The sequence below is a fragment of the Octodon degus genome, unplaced genomic scaffold (genome assembly GCF_000260255.1).
Source record: "Octodon degus isolate 3935 unplaced genomic scaffold, OctDeg1.0 scaffold00018, whole genome shotgun sequence".
In the NCBI taxonomy this organism is placed as follows: Eukaryota; Metazoa; Chordata; class Mammalia; order Rodentia; family Octodontidae; genus Octodon; species Octodon degus.
The window spans coordinates 20207433-20227159 of NW_004524594.1; the positions used below are offsets into that span (position 1 = coordinate 20207433).

At 50.8% G+C, this 19727-nt stretch overlaps 1 protein-coding gene across 1 annotated transcript in view; it reads right to left on the reverse strand.

Annotated features, from left to right (window-relative positions):
* Nucleotides 1-19727, reverse strand: part of Lrp5 (LDL receptor related protein 5) — an 81617-nt gene that overhangs the window by 17217 nt on the left and 44673 nt on the right. The window contains exons 9-15 of the mRNA XM_023710590.1: nucleotides 18697-18923; nucleotides 16640-16824; nucleotides 12936-13259; nucleotides 11211-11410; nucleotides 6172-6374; nucleotides 4881-5071; nucleotides 4206-4415 (exon numbers count right to left, since the gene is read on the reverse strand). Coding sequence (XP_023566358.1) covers nucleotides 4206-4415; nucleotides 4881-5071; nucleotides 6172-6374; nucleotides 11211-11410; nucleotides 12936-13259; nucleotides 16640-16824; nucleotides 18697-18923 — 1540 coding nt within the window. The remainder of the gene's footprint in view (nucleotides 1-4205; nucleotides 4416-4880; nucleotides 5072-6171; nucleotides 6375-11210; nucleotides 11411-12935; nucleotides 13260-16639; nucleotides 16825-18696; nucleotides 18924-19727) is intronic.

Genomic DNA, 19727 nt, shown 5'->3' on the forward strand with positions numbered 1-19727 from the left:
TCCCAAGTGCTGGGATTACAGGTGCACGCCACTACACCCAGTCTCACTCGCTGTCTCAGTGCACCCCTAGGGTGAGACCAGCACAGCATCAGGATTGAATTCCAGTCTCCTAGCACTTGCCTAAGCAGGCGCTCCAGTCCGCTGAGCTATCTGGCTGGCCCATCAAAATTTAAAAAATAAATAAAATAAAAAGGGCTAGGGATATAGCTCAGCTTGAAGGTTCAGTTCCTAGTGCCAGGAGGAAAAAACAGGTGACGGAGAGGTAAAGAGAGAGAGGAGACAGCCACAGGAAGACAGAGGCGCAGACTGGAGATTGGGGAACACCAGCAGCTACCAGCCATGCGGGGAGCAGGCATAGATCTTCCCCGAGATCTCCCAAGGGGGTGCAGTCCTGCCAACACACTGATCTTCAAATTCTGGTTTGCAGAACTCTGGAATAATTTTTTTTTTATTTTATTTTAGGGAAGGGTCTCACTATTAGATCAGACTCCCAATGATCCGCCTGTTTACAGCCTCCCAAGAGCTGGGATTACAGGTGTGCGCCACAGCACCCATTCCCAATTGCTGTCTCAGCGCCCCCTCGGGGGCGGGGCCAGCACAGCAGGCCCGGGGATGGTATCCCTGGCCCTCGTGCCTGCTTGCAGTTGTTTTAGTCTGCTGAGCTATTTGGCCGGCCCTGGAATAAATGTTGCCTGGGCATTTAAGTTATTCAATTCACATGATTTTTTTCAGCAATCAGAAGGTGCTAGCACGAAAATGACAAAGGCACCAGGGCCCTGGGGAACTCACACATTACACAATGAACCCATGCATCCAACACCTGAACCACAAAGAGAGGAGGCTGGCAGAAGGCTAGATGACCACCCAAGGAGAGAAGAAATGACAGGGGACCCTCTTTTCCCTTTCTAACCTTCCCCCCAAAATATCACAATGTCATCCTTTTATGGCTTATATCTAGATGTCCCCAGAGTCCCATGCACTCACTCATAGGTGGGGTTTTTGGAAGCTAACTGGATTATGGGGTATACAGCCGACTTGTTAGAACCTGAAGTTTGCTTGGAAAAGGAGATGTGACTGGGGACATGACCAAAAGGGTGTCCTTGCCCTCCTGCCTCCTCCCTCCATTCACTCAGCCTCCTGTCTGCCTCCATGTAAGCAGCTGCTCCTCTGCCATGCAGTTTATTCTCAGCAGTCTGTCGACTGCAGTCTGAAACATGAGTCAAAATAAATCTCTCCTCAAGTGTAGGTATCAGGTATTTTGTTCCAACAACAAGTGACTTAAACACACCCTCACCTCAAGGATTAGGTGTTAAAAACAACAGGTGTCAGGGTTTAGAGCAGAGAGCAGCAAACCTTTTCTGTAAAGAACTGTACAGCTGTAAAGACATTTTCACTTCCCAGGCCAACCTGGCTCACCACCACTCGATGCTGCTAGCTGCTGCCATGGATGGCTCATGTGGATGGACAAAGCCAGGATCCAGACTGCATTTGACCTGTGGGCTGCAACGGGCCCAATCACGGCATAGAGCTCAGCTGTGGGGGTCTCATGGGGAAGTAGGCTGGGGACCTACAACCTGATAACACAGAAGAACTCATCCAAGTATTTCCTTCCCTTGACCCAAACAAGAAGGCTCCCCTGTAGCCATCTCCCATGAGTGCTCATCCCAGTGCTCACTCAAGGTCTCCTGGGTTTCCTGTCACCTCCTCTCCAGTGAGCTGCTGGTCAGTGGGCCTGGTCCTCAGCTGAAACCACTGGGCAATGGGCTTAGATATTTGTGGGCTCGGTATTCACTATTCTGAACACATCCACTCATTCTGAAGGTCGAAGGCACACAGCAATCTATGACTTCGCTGAATATGGTCTAAGGGGTCAGTACGCTGACATGCTTCCCATATCCATGGGTATACACATGGCATGGGAGAAGGGGGAGCTAGGTGACACCTGAACCTATGAGGAAAAGAATTAGCAAGAGGTGCTCTGGTGGAGGAGAGGGAAAGAAAATGAAAGGGACTCTCGAGAGTAGCAGCACAGTGCCTAGGGGCTGAGGTCAGGGGCTGGGTAGTGTGATGGGGTGACCATGATCCTGGGCATGCAATGAGTTGCAGGAAATCAGGGTAGAGACAGCAGTAGCTGCACCCCTAGGATAGCATTCTACCTGGGACGAGACCATTCTACCAGCTACACGGACATTAGTACTGAAGGGACAACACAGGGAGTGGCGAGGCAGGAGGGAGGCTGCTGTGATGGCAGACAGCACTGGAACCAGGGGAAAAGCAGTGAATGGGTCTCTGCTGGACTTTAGAGCCACAAGCCATCTGATCAGAGGAGGGAAAGACACAGAGAGAACATAGCAGATGTGAAGGATGGCATGCATAGTTCCTGTCACTGGTGATGGGTTATGTCCACCATGTGGCCAAGCTATGGACACTGCACGATTCACTGCTGTCCCCCTAGTGCCAAGCAGCCAGGTGGGAGACCGTATCACTGGTGATAAGGTAAGAAGATAGAGACAGGTAGCAGCATAGAGCCCTACATATACACGGAGCTATGTTAGTAGAAGGGAGAATCAAGAAGCCACAGCTGGGATCCCTCTCTTTCCCAAGTCTGTGGTCAAAGTGAGGTAATAGGGGCCGGGGAGATGGCTCAATAGGGTAAGTGCTTGCCTGCCAAGTCCAAGTACCTGAGCTCAATCTCCAGTTCCACAAAAAAAAAAAAAAAGGAAGGCAATAGAAGGCAGGATCCTGAAATGTCCCCAGATTTCCCACCCTAAGCCCCAGGACTATAGATGTGATGTGGTATCAGTACCATGGTCTCGTGGCCTTATATGGCAAAAGGGATCCTATGGGTGTGATTAAGGTTACTAATCAGTTGACTGAGTTCTTTAAAGGGGAGACTGCCGGGGAGATGGCTCAGTGGAATAAGTGCTTCCCTGGCAAGCGCAAGGGCCTGAGTTCAATCCTCGGTTTCGCAAAAAAATAAAAATAAAAATAAATAAATAAAATAAAGGTTTTGGGGCTGGAGAGATGGCTCAGTGGTCTAAAGCACCTACTTGAAACAAGCTTGGCAAAGCACAGGGACCGCGGTTCGATCCCCAGTACCACATGCCAGCCAGACCCGCCCCCTGGTGGGCTGAGCTGGCCACACACACACACACAATAAATAAATGTAATAAATAAAAATAAATAAATATTTAAAAAAAAATAAAAAATAAATAAATAAAGGGGAGACTAATCTAAGTTTGAGCAAATCTGATCATACAGCCCTCCGTAAGCAAAGCAGCTTCTCAGTGGACAGAGGAGGGAGTGAAAGATTCAATACATGGCAGGGACTGATGAGGACATCTCCCTTGCTGATGGTGGGGAAAGGGCAGAGGTACTGTGGTTTGCTAAGTGGTCCCCAGGGGCTCATGTGTCCATGGCACTAGAGAGTGGTGGGGCTGGGAGGAGGTCTTGAGGTTATTAGAGGTGCACTCATGAAAGAGATAGCAGAACCCCAACCTTCTCCTCTTCCTCTCTTAATCCAGGCAGTCTTACTTTGTTATTTGTGCTCCTTCTACAATGTGGGGTTCACCACAGAACCCAAAGCAACAGGGCCACGCCTCTCAAACCACAAATTGAAATGAAACCTCTTTTTATGCTTTATCTCAGGTATTTGTTACAGTGACAGAAAACTAACATAAGGGACCAGAGGACAAGGGCAGAGAGGTGACATCTAGGAGTGGAGAGTAGACCCAGAAAACAGGAAGAAAGAAATAGGGCCAGTCCTGTGAGCATCAACAGCCTGGGCCTGTAGAAATGGATTCTTCTTTAGAGCCTCCACTACAAATCCAGCCTAGCTGACACTTTGATTTTATCCCCATGAGACCCCAGGCAGAGAAGCCCATGGAGCCATGCTGGGCCCAGACTTGTGACCAATGGAACTGAGATACTGACTGAGTTTATTTGACATACTAAGTGTGTGGTCATTTTTTTTTTTTTTTTTTTTTTTTAACAGCAGACAAACATGACCAGAGAGGCTGGGACATGTGATAGCTGCCGGCCTTCAGTGATGAGCTCCAGGGACAACATTCAGTGGGCACTTCAGCCCATAGCTCCTCAGGGTCACGCAGGCTCTGTTACCAAAAGGCCCTTCAGAGGTCACTGTGCTCTGAGCAGACGCCACCCTCCCGGGGGACCTGTCCACCTTGCTGCCCACCCTGACTTACAGAACTCCTCCAGGTTGACTTCCTCCACGGCGTGGACGCCTGTGAGGTGGGCAACACGGCCTTGGATGCGAGTCCGCTTGTCCCCAGTGGTCTTCTCCACACGCTCAATCATCTGCTGCTGGCGGTCTACCCAGTAGAGATGCCGGCCGAGCACTGTCAGGCCCACAGGCTGCACAATGCTTGCGTCCTGCAGGGTCAGGCGATTGGCCCCTGCAAGCAGGATGAGGGGCCCTGAGTGGCAGTAGCCCGAGAAGCTGGGCCCACCAGGAGCCACAGGGAGCCTGAGGGAGATGGGGTCCACGCTCTGACCAGGTATAGAAGCTGGGCAGACAGGAGGCGCCCTCAGGGCTGGCCTTGGTGTCAGGCCTTAGGACTCCAAAGCAGATCCCAGTCACTGGCTCCTGCAAGCATGGCGTCTCCTCTCCCCCAGCCACACTTCTTCTTAGAAGAAACACTGTTTGGACCTCAGCCCCCTCCAAGCATCAACTCTGCACTAGCTCTGGGGCTCATTTGGGACCCATATTCCAGAACTCACAGGGTTAGGATTATGCACGGTATGTAAGGGTCCTGGACAAGACGGTACCTACTTTCACTCTGAGTAATAAAGCAGATGGATATTCACAAGTTCGTCATCCTTGAGGAATCTGATGACCAGGAAAGCCTCAGAGCACACACCTGACAGGTCGCAGCTCTCAATGCGCTTCAGGTCTGCGTCCACCCAGAAGAGCTTGCCCAGAGTGTTGTCCACCACAAGGGCCACGGGGCGGATAAGGCCCGTGGTGAAGAGGACCTCGCGCTCCGTGCCATCAAGGGCTGCACGCTCTATCTTAGCTGCACGGTCCTGCATGTTGGTGAAGTACAGATACCTATGGGAGACAACAGGCAGAGGGCAGCAGGTGCCAGGCAGGCACTGGGAGCTCTTGCTCCCACCTGCCTCATGTCTTCAACCAGCACCCAAGTGTGCACAAGTGCCAAACCAGTTCCTGATCCTGCAGGCATCTGGGCAAACACAGGCCTGGCTTCAGAGATGGCTCTTGGCCTGTCTCGGTCCCCTTAGAGCACCACACCCATGGCATCCCCCTCTAGCCAATGGACGCTGATGGCCTCACATGTCCAAAACAATGTCTGGCTCTAGATGTGAAGTCAGCCCTATATTGAGGGAACAGTGTCCCCTAAAACTAATGTCCATTCCAGAGCCTCAGAATGTGACCTAATTTGTAAATGGCATCGTTGAAAATGTAACCAAGAATCAAGATAAGACCATACTTGGTCAGGGTGGACCTAAATCCAATGAGCATCCTGAAAAAGACAAAGAAGGCCACAGATATGCAGAAGACGATGCGCAGCCTGACGCAGAGACTAACGTGAAGTGACACAAATCAAAGAATGCCTGGACCTACCAAAACTGGAAGGAAGATTGCCCCCGATGCTTCAGAGAGAGTGGGCCCTGCTTTGGGCCTTTGGAACTACAAGAGAATAAACGCCTGTTGTCTCCTCCCTGGAACCTTCTGCTTTCCTGCGGAAGCCACAGGACACTAATCCATGCCTGAAACAACTGCTAAGGGGTCTCTGCCTCCCCAGGCTGGCTCACTTTGCTTCAGCTCTAACGAGTTCTGGGTCTGCTGGGCCTGGCACTACTTCCTGCCACACTTTTATAGATAAAGAAACTCATGCTCTGAGGGGCTGTCTTAGCCAACTGAGGTCACCAAGTGGTAAGTGCCAGGGTCTGGACTTGAACTCAGATGTCCCTGCTCCAGGACTGGTGCTTGCTCTGGTCATCCTGGGCATGAGCCCCTCCAGGGGGTGCCCCAGTAAGCCTAACAGTCTTGCACATCAGCCCACAGGCGCTCCTGTCCAAGTGTTCCCAAGCTCCGGAAAGCCAATGTCCCCAGAAGGGCTCTATGTCAGCACGTGTAGCAGCCTCACCCCACACAGAGCCCACCTAGCCACAGTGGCAGCCTCCTACCCTCGCTCCGCATTGACTGTGATGGCTCGCGGCTTGTCTCGCTCCCCCCGGAGCACTACTCCCATGGCGTCCCCATCTAACCGATGGACATTGATGGTGTTGGTGGCCTCACATGTCCAGAACAATGTCCGGCTATAGATGTCGATGCTGAGGTCGTGTGGCTGCCTCTCTGGACTTTGACCCGGAGAGGTCAGAACAAGGGCCTGTGAGACAGGAAAAGACCAACATTCAGCCCTGTGAGACTCTGAGGACTGGCTGGAGACAGCTCCAAGGAAGACATGGTCCTGAGTTTAGTCTGAAAGACAAAATTCCAGCTCTGGTTTGGGGTCATTTCTTCTCAAAGCAACCCTTAACCACACCCATACTGGGGAGAGCTGAGCCTGATCTGAAAGCCAGTCTCCACAGGTCTTGGTGTGACTCTTACTCCATTCCCCAGGAGTGAATGGCCCAGACCACTGCCAGATCGTAGCTGTCCGCTAGCATGTTACAGTTTGTGTCTAGGTGTCCCCCCAAAGCCTCATGCAGTCAGACTTCTAGAGGTTGTGTTTTAATTCATGATCCAGCGCTGGGATTATGGGTGTGAGTGCTGCACCCCGCCTGGAGCAGATAGCCTGAATGCAACCTAAGGGAGGCTGACTTGCTCTCTGTTGCTGTCACTCCTCCCTTTTGCTCTTGCTGTTGTGCTGTTTTCCACCACCATCAACAGCTGCTCTCTGCCATGTGCCGCTGTGCCTTGGAGCCAGCTGAGTATGGACTGAAACCTCCACAAACTGTGAGCTAAATTTCCTTCATTTTGGGTGAGTATTTTGTCCCAGCAATGGGAGTAAAGTAAGACACAGCAGAAGCAGCACAGGACCATGGCATCTCTCAAGGTACTTTGCTCTTCTTTCTTATTTTCTAGGGCTTGTGGCTTTTGGCTTAAAACCTTCAAATCTCAAATTTCTTCTGAGAGAGCCAGGACAGTAGGTATGGAGACCAGACATCCAATGCTCATGATCCTCTTCTCTGCGGGAAGGAGGCCCAGGGTGCAGGGCCAGGTGGGCACACAGAGCAGGTAACAGGGCAAGTGAGGTATGTGAAGCAGGGAGAAGTAGGGACAGGTGTGAAATGACCCCCAGCTCCCCCTGCAAGGAAGCAATTCCTGATGCCCCTTCTCCTGCTCCACAATTCCCAGGGTGCACCTGGAATCTCCCAAGCATGTGGCCTGAGCCTGTGCCACCAGTGCAACTCAGGGGCCAGCCTTGCTTCCTAGAGGCCTGGACTGAGAAGCCCTCAAAAGGGGTCCTGAGAACCTCTTGGAGGAGGAAGAGAGAGCCCAAAGCACTCTTACCTGCCCCAGACCAGAAACTTGGGACATCCGGTCTTCTTAAGGTTACTTAGAAGCCACTGGTATTTGGGATCTCAGTGCCCTGGAACAAAGGGGGCCTGGAGCACACTCCAGCTGATGGTACAGATAAAATCTCTTTTCCCTGGGAAGCATATTGGTCCCCTGTGCCCTCTGAGACTTAGGCATGGGTCCAAGGCTAACACTCCAAGCACAGGGAACATTTCAGACCTTTTTTTTTGGTGGAACCAGGGATTGAACTCAGGCCCTTGCACTTGCCAGGGAAGTGCTTATTCTATTGAGCCATCTCTCCAAATGAAATCTGAAATACTTTTTTTTCCCGCTGAACTGGGGATTGAACTCAGGCCCTTGTGCTTGCCAGGAAAGCACTTATTCCACTGAGCCATCTTCCTGGCCCCCAGTTCAGACTTTTTTTGTCTACCGCTTCCAGCAGGTAACAAAAAGGAAGCCTCCAAGTAGCAAGAGGGCCTTGCAGTCAAAAAGAAGCCTCTGGGACCAGGGAGATAGCTCAGCAGTTTAAGCTGGCAAGTGCAAGGGCCTAAGTTTGATCTCCAGGTACCAAAAAAAAAGGAGCCTCTCTCCCCAGCCTCCTGGACCCACTTGGAAAGGACCCCACCCCCATAGGCAAACACGCCCCAACTGTGACCCAGCCTTGCTGAGCAGCTACATGTAACTTGCTTCATCTGAACCTGAAGTGCCACTTTAAAGGATTATGGGCCTTGGCAGGTTGACTCCTGTATCCCATCAAGCGGCCGGCCAGCACGGGGAAGCCCACACCAACTGCAGCACACTACTTCCCCAAAGCCATGGAGCACTCCAGCTAGGGACGTCAGCTCACTACAGCCAATGGCCAGAAGAGCAACACGGTCCCAGCTAGTCTTGGCCAGAATCAGGCCCCAGGGTACAATCAGACTTTAGGATCCTGGTCATCCGAACAACCATCTGCAAAAGGTGCAGGGGTGACATGCTGCCCTCACCCTCCCTAGACAGACAAAACGGAGGCAGCAAATCTCACACAGCTGGCTGATTTTTCTACTCAGCTTCAATTTTAATATAAGAAACAATACCGAGGCTATTGCATAATTTCTTACCAGAATTCTAGCCAATACTGCAGCTACTCTCCCTCTACCTCAGGGGTGTAGACAAACCAAGAAGAAACATGCACAGCAGCAGGATCGAAAGAGATAAGACAGAAATATCCCAGAGACCATGGATAGATAGGTGAACAATGGGGTCCATCCACAGACCAGATGTTACTCAGCCTTAGGACAGTCACAAGGCTCTGGCACTGCTCCACAGTGCATGGACCTAAGGGACTGTAGGTAAGTGAAATAAGCCAGTCACAGGGAGACAACTCGGCAGGACTCCACTTCTGTGAGGTCCTTAGAGTTCTCAGATACATGGAGACAGAAAGTAGGATGGTAGGCTAGTGGAGGCAGCCAGTTTAATGGGGACAGAGCTATGGTTTACTAAATTGTACACTTAAACATGGTTTAATGATAAAATTTATTCAGTTTTTTGTTGGTTTGTTTTCTTGAGACAGGGTCTTGCCATGTAGCTCAGGCTGGCCTTGAACTCATGGCAATCCTCCTGCCTCGGCCTCCTGAGTGCTGGGCTTACATACCTGAACCACCACACCCAGAAAAATGATAAAATTTATGTTATGCATATTTACCACAATAAAAAGTAAAAATTAAAGATGGGCTGGTGGCACATGCCTGTAATCCCAAGATCGATGTGAATTTGAGATCAGCCTGGGCTACAAGATCAGTTCAAGGCCAGCCTGAAAACTGCATAGTGAGACTCTGTCTCAAAAAGACAAAAAAAAAAAAAAAAAGGTAGAAATTAATGGAAAGCAAAACAAAACCTTCATCAAGTAGATAACAGTTTAACATCATCCTTAGTGTAGGGGCAGGAGAACTCCAATTAAAATATCAAAGTCAGAGCCCTAGAGGGGCTGGCACTGCCAGCAAGAGGCAATAGAAGGGAAGGGCACTGCCAAATGAAGTAGGCCCAGAAATCATCCATCCCCCCTACTTCCTCTTCAAAGCCTGTCACCCAACCACCACTGCCTGGACACCACAAAGAACTTCTCTTTAACGGGACTTTAACGCAATTTTCGCCCAGGATCTTTCTCAGCAAGGAAGTCACAGTCCTTCAATTAGCACTTCCTATTCTCCAAGGCACTCAAGTGACCGTCACCTGCACCCGGCCAGAAGAAAGGGACCCTTTCCATCATTTCTACCGAGCCAGTCAGCACAGCTTCCCAGGAGGAAAGTACTGGCTGGGTGTGGGGTTTGACTCACTGGTCTTACCGGCCAGCCAAAGGACATGGGCCTCCTCCTCAGAGTTTAGAACTTGCCAGGTGAAGTGTTTTGTCAAAAGGGAGACCCAGCCTGTGTGGGCGGGGCTGGCTTCCAGCTCAGGGCACAAGAGGAGAAATCAATGACACTGGCAATAGCGGGTAAATCCCTATGCCCAAGCTTTCCTCTTGGGATGTTATAAAGCCACCAAGATTTCATCACTGCGACATGAGCCCCTACACTGATTGCTACATCAAAAAAGGGACCATTTGGTTCTGTAGATTTTGTAGAAGGAGTCACTGGAAATGGGCACCAGGTGCTAGGGATGTCTACAGCTGTGTGCAAATCCTTCCTGGGACAGGTCACTTGCCCCTATGGAGCGGCCAGTTCTGCCAGCGGCTTGAACACACCAATTTGTCCCACGGCAGTATTATATCAGGAGACGATCTGAGCGCAGCACAGAGTTTCCATCTGCTTATGCATGGTTTCACTCACGAGAAACACAAATAAATGCAGAAACCCGCATCTGGCAAGAAGCCATCAACAGGCACAGCTGCAGTCCTGTGCTGTGAACCACGCCCATCCACACCTGGGGTAGGAACTTCCCAGCCCATTCCACGCAATCCTCCGCCCACCATTTCACAAGACGCTCATAAGCTGCACCCCTCCAACACCCACACGTAGAAGCCGCCGATTGCAGGTCTCTACCCGCCAGGCTTACTGTGCCGTTTCCATGTGTGCATCACTGCGGGTGCCAAAGGAGCTCCTCCCCAGTCTCCTTCTCCTGGGTCACGGCTGGAGGGTTATTGTGGGGGGATGGGTGGGAAACCAAACACAGGACCTTGTGCTCCTCAGGCGGGCAATTATGCCACTGAGCTATCTCCTGGGTCCCAAAATATATTTATTAGTGTACTCAACTTTTGTGCTTTTTTTTAAGGCTCGAGTTTTTGCGTCAAGCCCCACTCCCTCTTTCCCCTAGACCCTGCTGCTTCTGCGGCATGATTTCTGCAACGTGGTGGCAAAGGGCTCATGCACTCACTGCACTGCAGCAGAACTGATTATACATTTCCTCTGAAACAAAGGAGACATCTGCAGTACTCACTACTGGCTACCCCTGCCCGATACAAAACCACCTTGGAAAAGAAAACCATCCTGGGGCACTTGACACCCTGCCTAACTACCCCAAAGCATGGGGAAATCCAGTTTTTAAACTTAATCATAGTCCAAGGTTCACCAGCCCAGACTCACGCTCTGCAATTACATAAGCAGAACCCTGGCCCCCGAACCTCACTCTCTGGGTGCTTCAGCCCCGGCAAAGGAAGTGGCAGCCTGGAGTCACCAGGCAGGCTCCACCCAGAAATGTCACCCACCCATCTGGTGAGTGCACCTGCCTGGGAACCATCATCCTTGGCTCGCTTGATGTTCTGACGCCCATCCACCCAGTAGATGAACTTGTCCAGCGGGTCGTAGTCGATGGCCTTGACATTCCTCAGCCCATGCAAGGGCAGGATGAGGTCTGGGCTGTGCTGGTCATCAGGGATCATTTGGCTGATTGCACCTTTCTGGCTGAACAGCAAGAAGGTGGAGGGTGCTGGAGTGGGGCAAACAGACGGGAAGGCTGTGCGTCAGCATCTGGAAGTTGTGGGGAAGAGACCAGGGGCCCGGCAGCCCACCTCATAGAAGGGGCCAGCATGTACACCCACCACACATCCATGGAGAAGACAGATGCGCAGCTGCTTCTCGGGGCGGAGGTTGGAATTTTGCTACCTTTTGCATGTCTCTGCTGCGCTCTTAAGAACATCTGTTAGATTTAAACTACATATATACTTATTTTTGAGTTATTAAGCTGAGGGTATGGCTCAGTGGCAGACAACAAGACGGAAAAGCAAGAATCAGGCTAGGCCTGGTGCCTGTGTTCAGCGGTTTTCAACCAAACTGGGCTGGGAGGGCCTGCAATGTTCCTGGTGCGAGAGCCAGAAGAGCTTACTACCGACAACCAGAAAATAAGGTCTCGGTGGTGGGAGTCAGAGCCCAGCCACGAGGGGCCACCAGCTACAGCTACAGTCAGCGGCCACAGTGGGTGGTTTAAGTCTAAGTCACCAACCCAAGTCTGCCACCCACAGGAATGGAGACTCAGCACCCCTCCTGCACCTCGTAGACTGTCACAGCCCAACAGTAGGTATAGAACAGGCTCAAGGGAGCTCAAGCCTGACAAGGGACAGAGGACAGACTCACCGCACACCTACTGGGGCCTTGCAAAAGTTTTCTCCACTTCCAAAGCCTCTGGACTGAAGAGACCAGCCTTGCCTCTGTCCAGGTCTGCCCGAAGCTCAGACAAGAGCCTGGGCACTGTGGAGCTCTGTGTACCATCAAGTGCTGTAAAGGGCTCAATTAAAGTTGGCTCTCTGCTGCTGTCATAGAAGACCTGCCAACAAGAGTGAGCCTGGCTCCAACCCTATCTATGTGGCCTTGGACAGGTGAATCCACAGCCCTACCCTTCAGGTTCCTATGAAGTGGGGACTGGGCTTTGCCCTGCCCTATAGGCTAGCGGGGCAAAACAGTGCCACGGAAAGTGCCATGCCAAGACAAGCACGCACTCCCATGCAGTTACTGGTTTTCAAATCCTTTCATGGAATCTTCTAGCTGAGGCCCTGTGTCCACTGATCTGTCCATTAATCTGTACCTTTTTTTTTTTTTTGCAAAACCAGGGATTGAACTCAGGCCCTTGTGCTTGCCAGGGAAGCGCTTATTCTACTGAGCCATCTCCCCAGCCCTAATCTGTACCTTTTTTGTTTTTGTCTTTTTGAGAAAGGGTCTCTATGCAGTTCAGTCTGGCTTTAAGCTTATTTTGTAGCCCAGGCTGGCATCGAACTTGCAATGATTCTCCTGCCTCAGCCTCCCAAGTGCTGGGATTACAGGTATGCGCCACCATGCCCAGCTTAATTTGTGTCTTTATGAAGCCATGGGTCCTTTGCTTAGCATTATGAAGCTTGGACAGTACAGAACCTCCATATATATCCATGTGTTCAAGATGAGAACCTTCCTTCCTTCAACCTTCCAGGAGTCACCAGATACAACACAGGGCTAAGGTACATAGGGGAAGTTGAGGCACTTACGGCTGCAGTTACGACTGCTGGGGTCCAAGGTATAGTGTGAGGCACAGCCACAGCGGTGGCCACCAGGGATGGCCAGGCACAGCTGCCCGCACTGGCCGTTGTTGTGCACGCAGTCATTGAGGCCATCCTGGCGGGAGGAGTGGAACACGAGGATGTCCATCACAAAGTCCAGGTGTCCCTGGACAAGGGTGCGGTTCCGGCCACTGGTCTTGTCGGCCCGCTCAATGCTGTGCAGGTTCCAGTCTGTCCAGTAGATGTAATCACTGTACTGCGTGAGGCCGAAGGGGTGTGGCAGGTCGTCAGCGATCACTACGCGTTCCTGGCCTGCAAGTGGACACAGGGACATGGTGGCTCATCCCAGGCACAGCATGTGAAGTGGCCCAGAGCCTGCCACTGTGTCCAAGTCTTAGAGCTGCCCTGCCTCCGGAAATCAATCAATTAAGCACTGCTAGGTGTCCACCCAGCCCACAATCCCACTCTGGGTTGCATTTCAAGAAAAACTCATGTAACATCCACCAGGCTACACGCACGAGATGGCTTGAGGCAGCCACAGTTGAAGGCAGCCTGAGCCTCCGTGCCCAGAGGCTTCACGACAGGACAGAAAGACCATAGCAATGAAGAGAGTAGCCGCCCTGTGCAGCCATCAGGCCAAGAACGAACAGAGACTGCACTAAGTCCTAGGACAACAGACATAATACCCAAAGAGGTCAGGGCAGCAAAATATCCCCAGAGGGTTTGTGGGAGGGACGGGAAGGAGCCCAAGGAAGACTTAGGGGGCTCAGACACTTCCCTGGCTCACTCTTGATGGGAGCTGTATAGATTATGTTGGTAAACCTGTATAAGTATCTATACCTAAACATCACCAACTTGTCCATTTTAGATTTTTATGCTTTACCACAGGGGGTGGACTAGTACCAGTCAGTCTATGGCCGTTAGGAGCTGGCCGCGCAGCAGGAGGTGGTGGGGGAGTAGAGGAAGCTTTATCATTATTTACAGGCACTCCCCATCTTGGTACTGCCAGCCCGAGTTCTGCTTCCAGTTAGACAGCAGAGGCATTCTGCGCAAGCTTGGAGTCTGTGCTACATGTACCTGAGCAGAATCTGATGCTCAGACCATCTCCCCCATCCACGGAAAATCTGTCTTCCACAAAACGGGCTCCTGGTGCTAAAGAGGATAGGGACTGCTGCTTTACACACACACACACACACACACACACACACACACACACAATTATACTTTATTAAAAATTTTATTTTTTTGAGGCAGGGTCTGTAGTTCAGGCTAGACTTGAACTCTATGTAGCCAAGGCTGGAACTCATGGCGATCCTCCTGCCTCAACCTGCCAAGTTCTGGGACTACACGCATGTGTCACCACACCCAGCTTTTTACTAAAAATGTTAAAATTCACCTTTTTTTGGAGGCAGGTTCTCATTATATAGTGCAGACTGGCCTTGAACTTGCGTATGTATCCCAGGCTAGCCTCAAGTTCACAGCGATCCTGCTGCTTCAGCTTCCCAAGGGCTGGGATCCTCGGTGTGCACCACCACACCCAGCAAAGCCCATTTTATTTTTAATAATAATAAAAAAAACCCTCAGCAGTCACTTAGCCTGAGGCTCCCACTCCTCTGCCAACGAGCATGTGACCTGAGAAGGCCAAGTCAACTCCTTGGCCCTCAGTCTCCCTACCTGGACTTTTTCCCGTTTAGATGAAACCCAGGGCCTCACAAGCAAGGCAAGCACTCTGAGCTACATCCTCAGCTTCATAATGAGTGCTCTGAAGAGTCCCCTCACAGGCTGGGGAGATAGCTCAGTGGAGTAAGTGCTGGCCTGGCAAGCGCAAGGTCCTGAGTTTGATCCCTGATACCACCAAAAAAAAAAAAAAAAAAAAAGAGTCCCCTCACATGTATCTGTGATATTACCGACAATAAACTGTGAGACAGTCGACGAAACTCGTGCTACCACTGTGGCACATATTCAGTGTCACACAGGCAAAGAGTCTACATTGGGGCAGGGAGATGGCTCAGTAGAATAAGCGCTTGCCTGGCAAGCACAAGGACCTGAGTTCAATCCTTGGTTGGGGGGAGGGGTCCATATTGCTGATATACATGCAAACTATGTGATGTGATAAAAAATATATATATGGTATTATTAGTTAATGTTGTTACAGTGTCTCACTATGCAGCTTGGACTCGTGATGATCCTCTTGCTTTCAGCATCCCCAGGGCTGGGATTACACGTCACTATGCCTGGACCCTGTGGCCAGCTCAACCCACTCTGGGGGCGGGGCTGGCATGATATGTGGTCCCTGTGCTTGCCTAAGCAGGTGCTTTAGCCCACTGAGTTATCTTGCCAGCCCAAATTATTTTTTTAAATGTATGAGAGCAAAAGATATATCACCTTTCTCCTTCCCCAAAGTGCTTGCCCTCACTTCCAACACACACCGTACTGCTCTTGCTCCTTTCTCAAGTCCCTCTGCAAGGCCTCCTTCCCAAGCATCTTTGGTTGCAACCTTGTAGCTGCCTCAACATCCTGAACCAATTCAAAGCATTTGCCTTTCACAGTCATTTTGACTTTGGGGAAGATGCAGCGAGTAAGTGCGTGTGGACATGCTGGATGGTGTTACGAGCCTGTCTTCTGTGGGAAAGCCCTGGCAGCAGCACTCGCCACAGTGCTGATCACATTATGACATCATGTAAAGGCACAAAAGAGGACTTCCAGAAACTGCCTCAGAAAGCGGCCAGAGGGGGGGAACTACCCGCTTGGGCCCCCCTCCTGTCTGTCCCTCTCTTGGACAGGAGCTTTCTTTCCCTCAATAAATATATCCTGCTCATTAAAAAAAAAAAAAGCAATCCTGATCAAAATAAAGTGTAAAATGTTTGTTGATGTTGACAAATTAAAAAAAAAAAAAAAAAGGGAGGGGCTGGTGAGATGGCTCAGTGGTCTAAAGCACCTACTTGGAACAAGCTTAGCAAAGCACAGGACTCACGGTTCAATCCCCCAGCACCACATGCCAGCCAGCCCCGCCCCCTGGTGGGCTGAGCTGGCCACACACACACACACACACACACACACACACACACACAAATAAAATTTTAAAAAAAGAAAGAAAGAAAGCGGCCAGAGTGATGAAATACATATGTCTGAAGCAAGAGGGAGCACTGGGGCAGGGGCTTGATAGCAGTGTGTCTCTCACTGTAATGATTCTTTTATTTGAACATTCGGTGTCTATTTCTAGCACACCCTGACTGAGACACAGCCCCCTATGCCACGAAATCCACATCCTCAGCTCCAGAGGCTACAAATAAATCACTGAACTTTGCAGATGTGACTAGAAAGTGTGAGATGGAGAGATTATACTGGATTAGCCAGCAGGGGCCCTATATAATAGCCAGACCCAAAAGGCAAAAAGTAGGATGCCGGGTGCCGGAGGAAAGTTACGTGATCTCCCTGTGCCTCAGCTTCCCCATCACTGAAAACCTCTGCCAAACAGGGAAGGATCAAATCAGAGCCCTCCCACAGGGTTTGGCAGAGCTAGCATTCAGAAACAGCTGTCACCAGGGATCCCGCACAGTGACAGTAAGGCGCCAGCGGCTACCCTGGGTCAAGCCCCCAGACAGGGGAAGCCAACCAGCACTCACAGCCGAATCCACACCTCTAAGGCACTGAGGTGGGCTGAAAGGAAACCTGCCACCACTAGCCCTCACCCAGCATGTTGGATGACTCAATCATGTTGGTGTCCAGGTCAGTCCAGTACAGGCGCTGGTCAGCATAGTCAATGGTGAGGTCGTTGGCCCGGCCCACCTTGTCCACCAGGGTCATGCAGTTGGTCCCGTCCATGAAGGCCTGCACGATTCTTGGCTTGCCACCCCACTCCGTCCAGTAGATGTAGCTGGAAGGCACCAGGGAGAGGAGAAAAGCAGCCTCAGTGAGTCCAGGCTCAACACAGGGCATGTGGCAGTAGGGAGGACACGACCGCCACTATTTTCTCAGCTCAGCCCTGTCCTTCCTGGAGGAACCCACATCAGTCCTTCAAGGAAGCAGGACATATAGAGTAAGATTCTGTCAGAGCTCCTGACACAGTGTGCCCTCCCTGAATTCCCCCACAGCTCACCTGTCAGGTCGGTAAGCACCCATCTACAGCCACAAAAAGGTGCACAGAGTTAGGAGAGTTTTGGGGGCTGACTCTGGGACCTTCACACTCTGCTACATCCTCAGGTCATTCATTCATGCATTTATTCGAGCGCCATCAGCCTTTATTGGTTACAAGGTCAAATGATGGGGAATTGAATGAATCTAGTTTCAAGGCCAGCATCCGCAGACCTGCTGGACACTGCACTCTCTTTCATTTTGAGAGTTAAGTCCCTAAATTGCCTAGACCAGGCTCAAACCTGCCCCACTCTCCTGCCTCAGCCTCCGCTAGTGCTGGGACTCCAGGTGTGTGCCACCACCCTTGGCCTTCAAGCAAGGGTACTTTGTTAGGTCAAATGCAACATAAACTGACCAAGATAGCATGTGACACAGACAAAGCAGGATGGACGGTCCTCTTACTCAGAGTGCAAAAACCAGACGGTGAGTGTCATGGGTGCTATGCTGTGCCAACTTGAGCAGCTTATAGATTTAACCAAGGGACTCAGCAAGGAGCCAAGGCGCTTACTTTGTAAACATCCTCATGCTGAGCACGAGGAGGGCACAGAGATGGTGACAGACACCCACCCCAGTGGGGCACAGGCTGCTTTCAACGTAAGAGAAGAAAAAAGGCTTGCTGCCCCCTCTTTCACTCTTGTTGCTTTTGCTGTCCCCTGCGGCCTGGACCTGTTGTCATGTGCCCTGGCAACCTGCCTGGAGCCAGCGGAGTATGGACTGAAACCTCCACACAAACTGTGAGATAAAGAAATCTTTCCTTCCTTAATTCGGGGCACTGGGGACTTTATCTCAGCAATGAGAGAAAAGTAGCCAAGAGAGCAAGGCAGGGCCAGGGTGCTCTGTGCCACTCTACCAATGGTGCCTGCCCTACTCTGACATATCCTGAAAAGGAAACTCACACCCTCATTCCAGAATTCTGAAAGCTCCACTGTCCTTTCACCAAAATCCAGCTCTCCTTATCCTTATGCTGCCACGTGAAATCTTTCAGCCCTCAAAGAGCCAGCACAGGGCAGGAAGGGCTGCTGCCTCACGCAGATACTCTCCAGGTAGACGCTGTGCCCACTGCGCAGCAAAGGCCACTGTGCTCCACCAGAGAGACCACAGGCTAGGGGCCCCGGCTGCCTCTCACGATGGCTCTCAGCTGTGGCCCAGCAACCTGCAAGGTGCCCTTTCTGTTCAGCCCTCACCCCTAGACTGGCTTTCAGATCCATCTAGCCAGGGGGCCACAAAGGCATCCTGGTAGGGCCCGAGGAGGCACTCCTGGGCCCAACACTGCTCTAAATGGCCACACGATCTCGGGTGAGACCCTGAGCTAAGTTCTTAGAGCCTCAGTTTCTGCGTCTATAAAACTGGAGATACGGATAGCACCCTAGGCAGCTCTCTGAATACTTCGAGACAGCCCAGGTAAAAGCAGCCATCACAATGGCCAACAGCGGCTCCCATGCCTTCCTTCTACTCTGCTCTGAGTTTCCCATGTGAGAATGAACTAAATGATCCCCACGGGCCACTTTCAAGGCTAGCAGTGAAACTCCAATCACAGTGTCAGGGCACCACGGCTCTGGCTGATTCAGAGAGGAGGGGGGGTCAGGGATGCATAGTGTAGACAAAAAGGCCCTACCCTTTGGTGGGATCCAGGGCCAGTGATCTTGGGTTGTCCAAGTCCCTCCACACAAGGACCTGCCGGAACTGCCCGTCCAGCCGGGCCACCTCTATCCTGTTGGTCCCAGTGTCAGCCCAGTAGAGGTTCTTGCCCATCCAGTCCACAGCCATGCCTTCAGGGTAGTCGAGGCCAAACTCGATCACATGCTCCACAGAGCTGCCATTCATAAAGGCTCTGCTGATGGTCTGCAATGAGGGAGGATGAAAAGGGACACATTTTAGGAACCAGTATCACTCACAGACATCTAACCATGAGAGAAGCTGTCCACAGGAGAAAAGGCTGACCACATCTGGGATCACACTGCCAATATGCCAGAGTTTTAAAATCAATGTTTGAAATCCAGTAAAATATAACCTTTTTACAAAAGCCACTTGGAAGGATATGTATGTGTAAAATGTATATATGTACATTTTTAATTTATTTTTTATGTATTTGTTAGAGGGTCTCATGACACAGTTCAGACTCATAATGATCCTCCTGTCTCAGTCTCTCCATTTCTGGGATTACAGGTGTGCGCACCATGTCCAGTTCCAGGGCGGGCACGGCATGTGGTACAGGGGATCGAACTCAGGTCCTTGTACTTGCCAGGCAGGTGCTTAGACCATAGAGCTATCTCCCTCGCCCCACAAAAGCACTTATATACCCAGTAATCTTCCTCCTGAAACTTTAACCCAAGGGGCTAACAATACAAAAGACAAAGAAATGTTCAAACTTCCAAAAAGGTTTTACTGTGGGATTGTTTAGAATTAGTCCAAGGCAAAGAGAATGTTTATTAGAGACAATACCCTATTAAGTATAATAAGGACCACCTAGACAATACAATATTTCACATGTTGAAAGAATTATATTAGAGTCTGAAATAGGTTAATAGCTGCTATAATTATTATTATTTTTTTTTGTGGAACCGGGGATTGAACTCAGACCCTTGCATTTGCTAGGGAGGTGCTTATTCCACTGAGCCATCTCCCCAGCCTCTTATTTATTTTTTT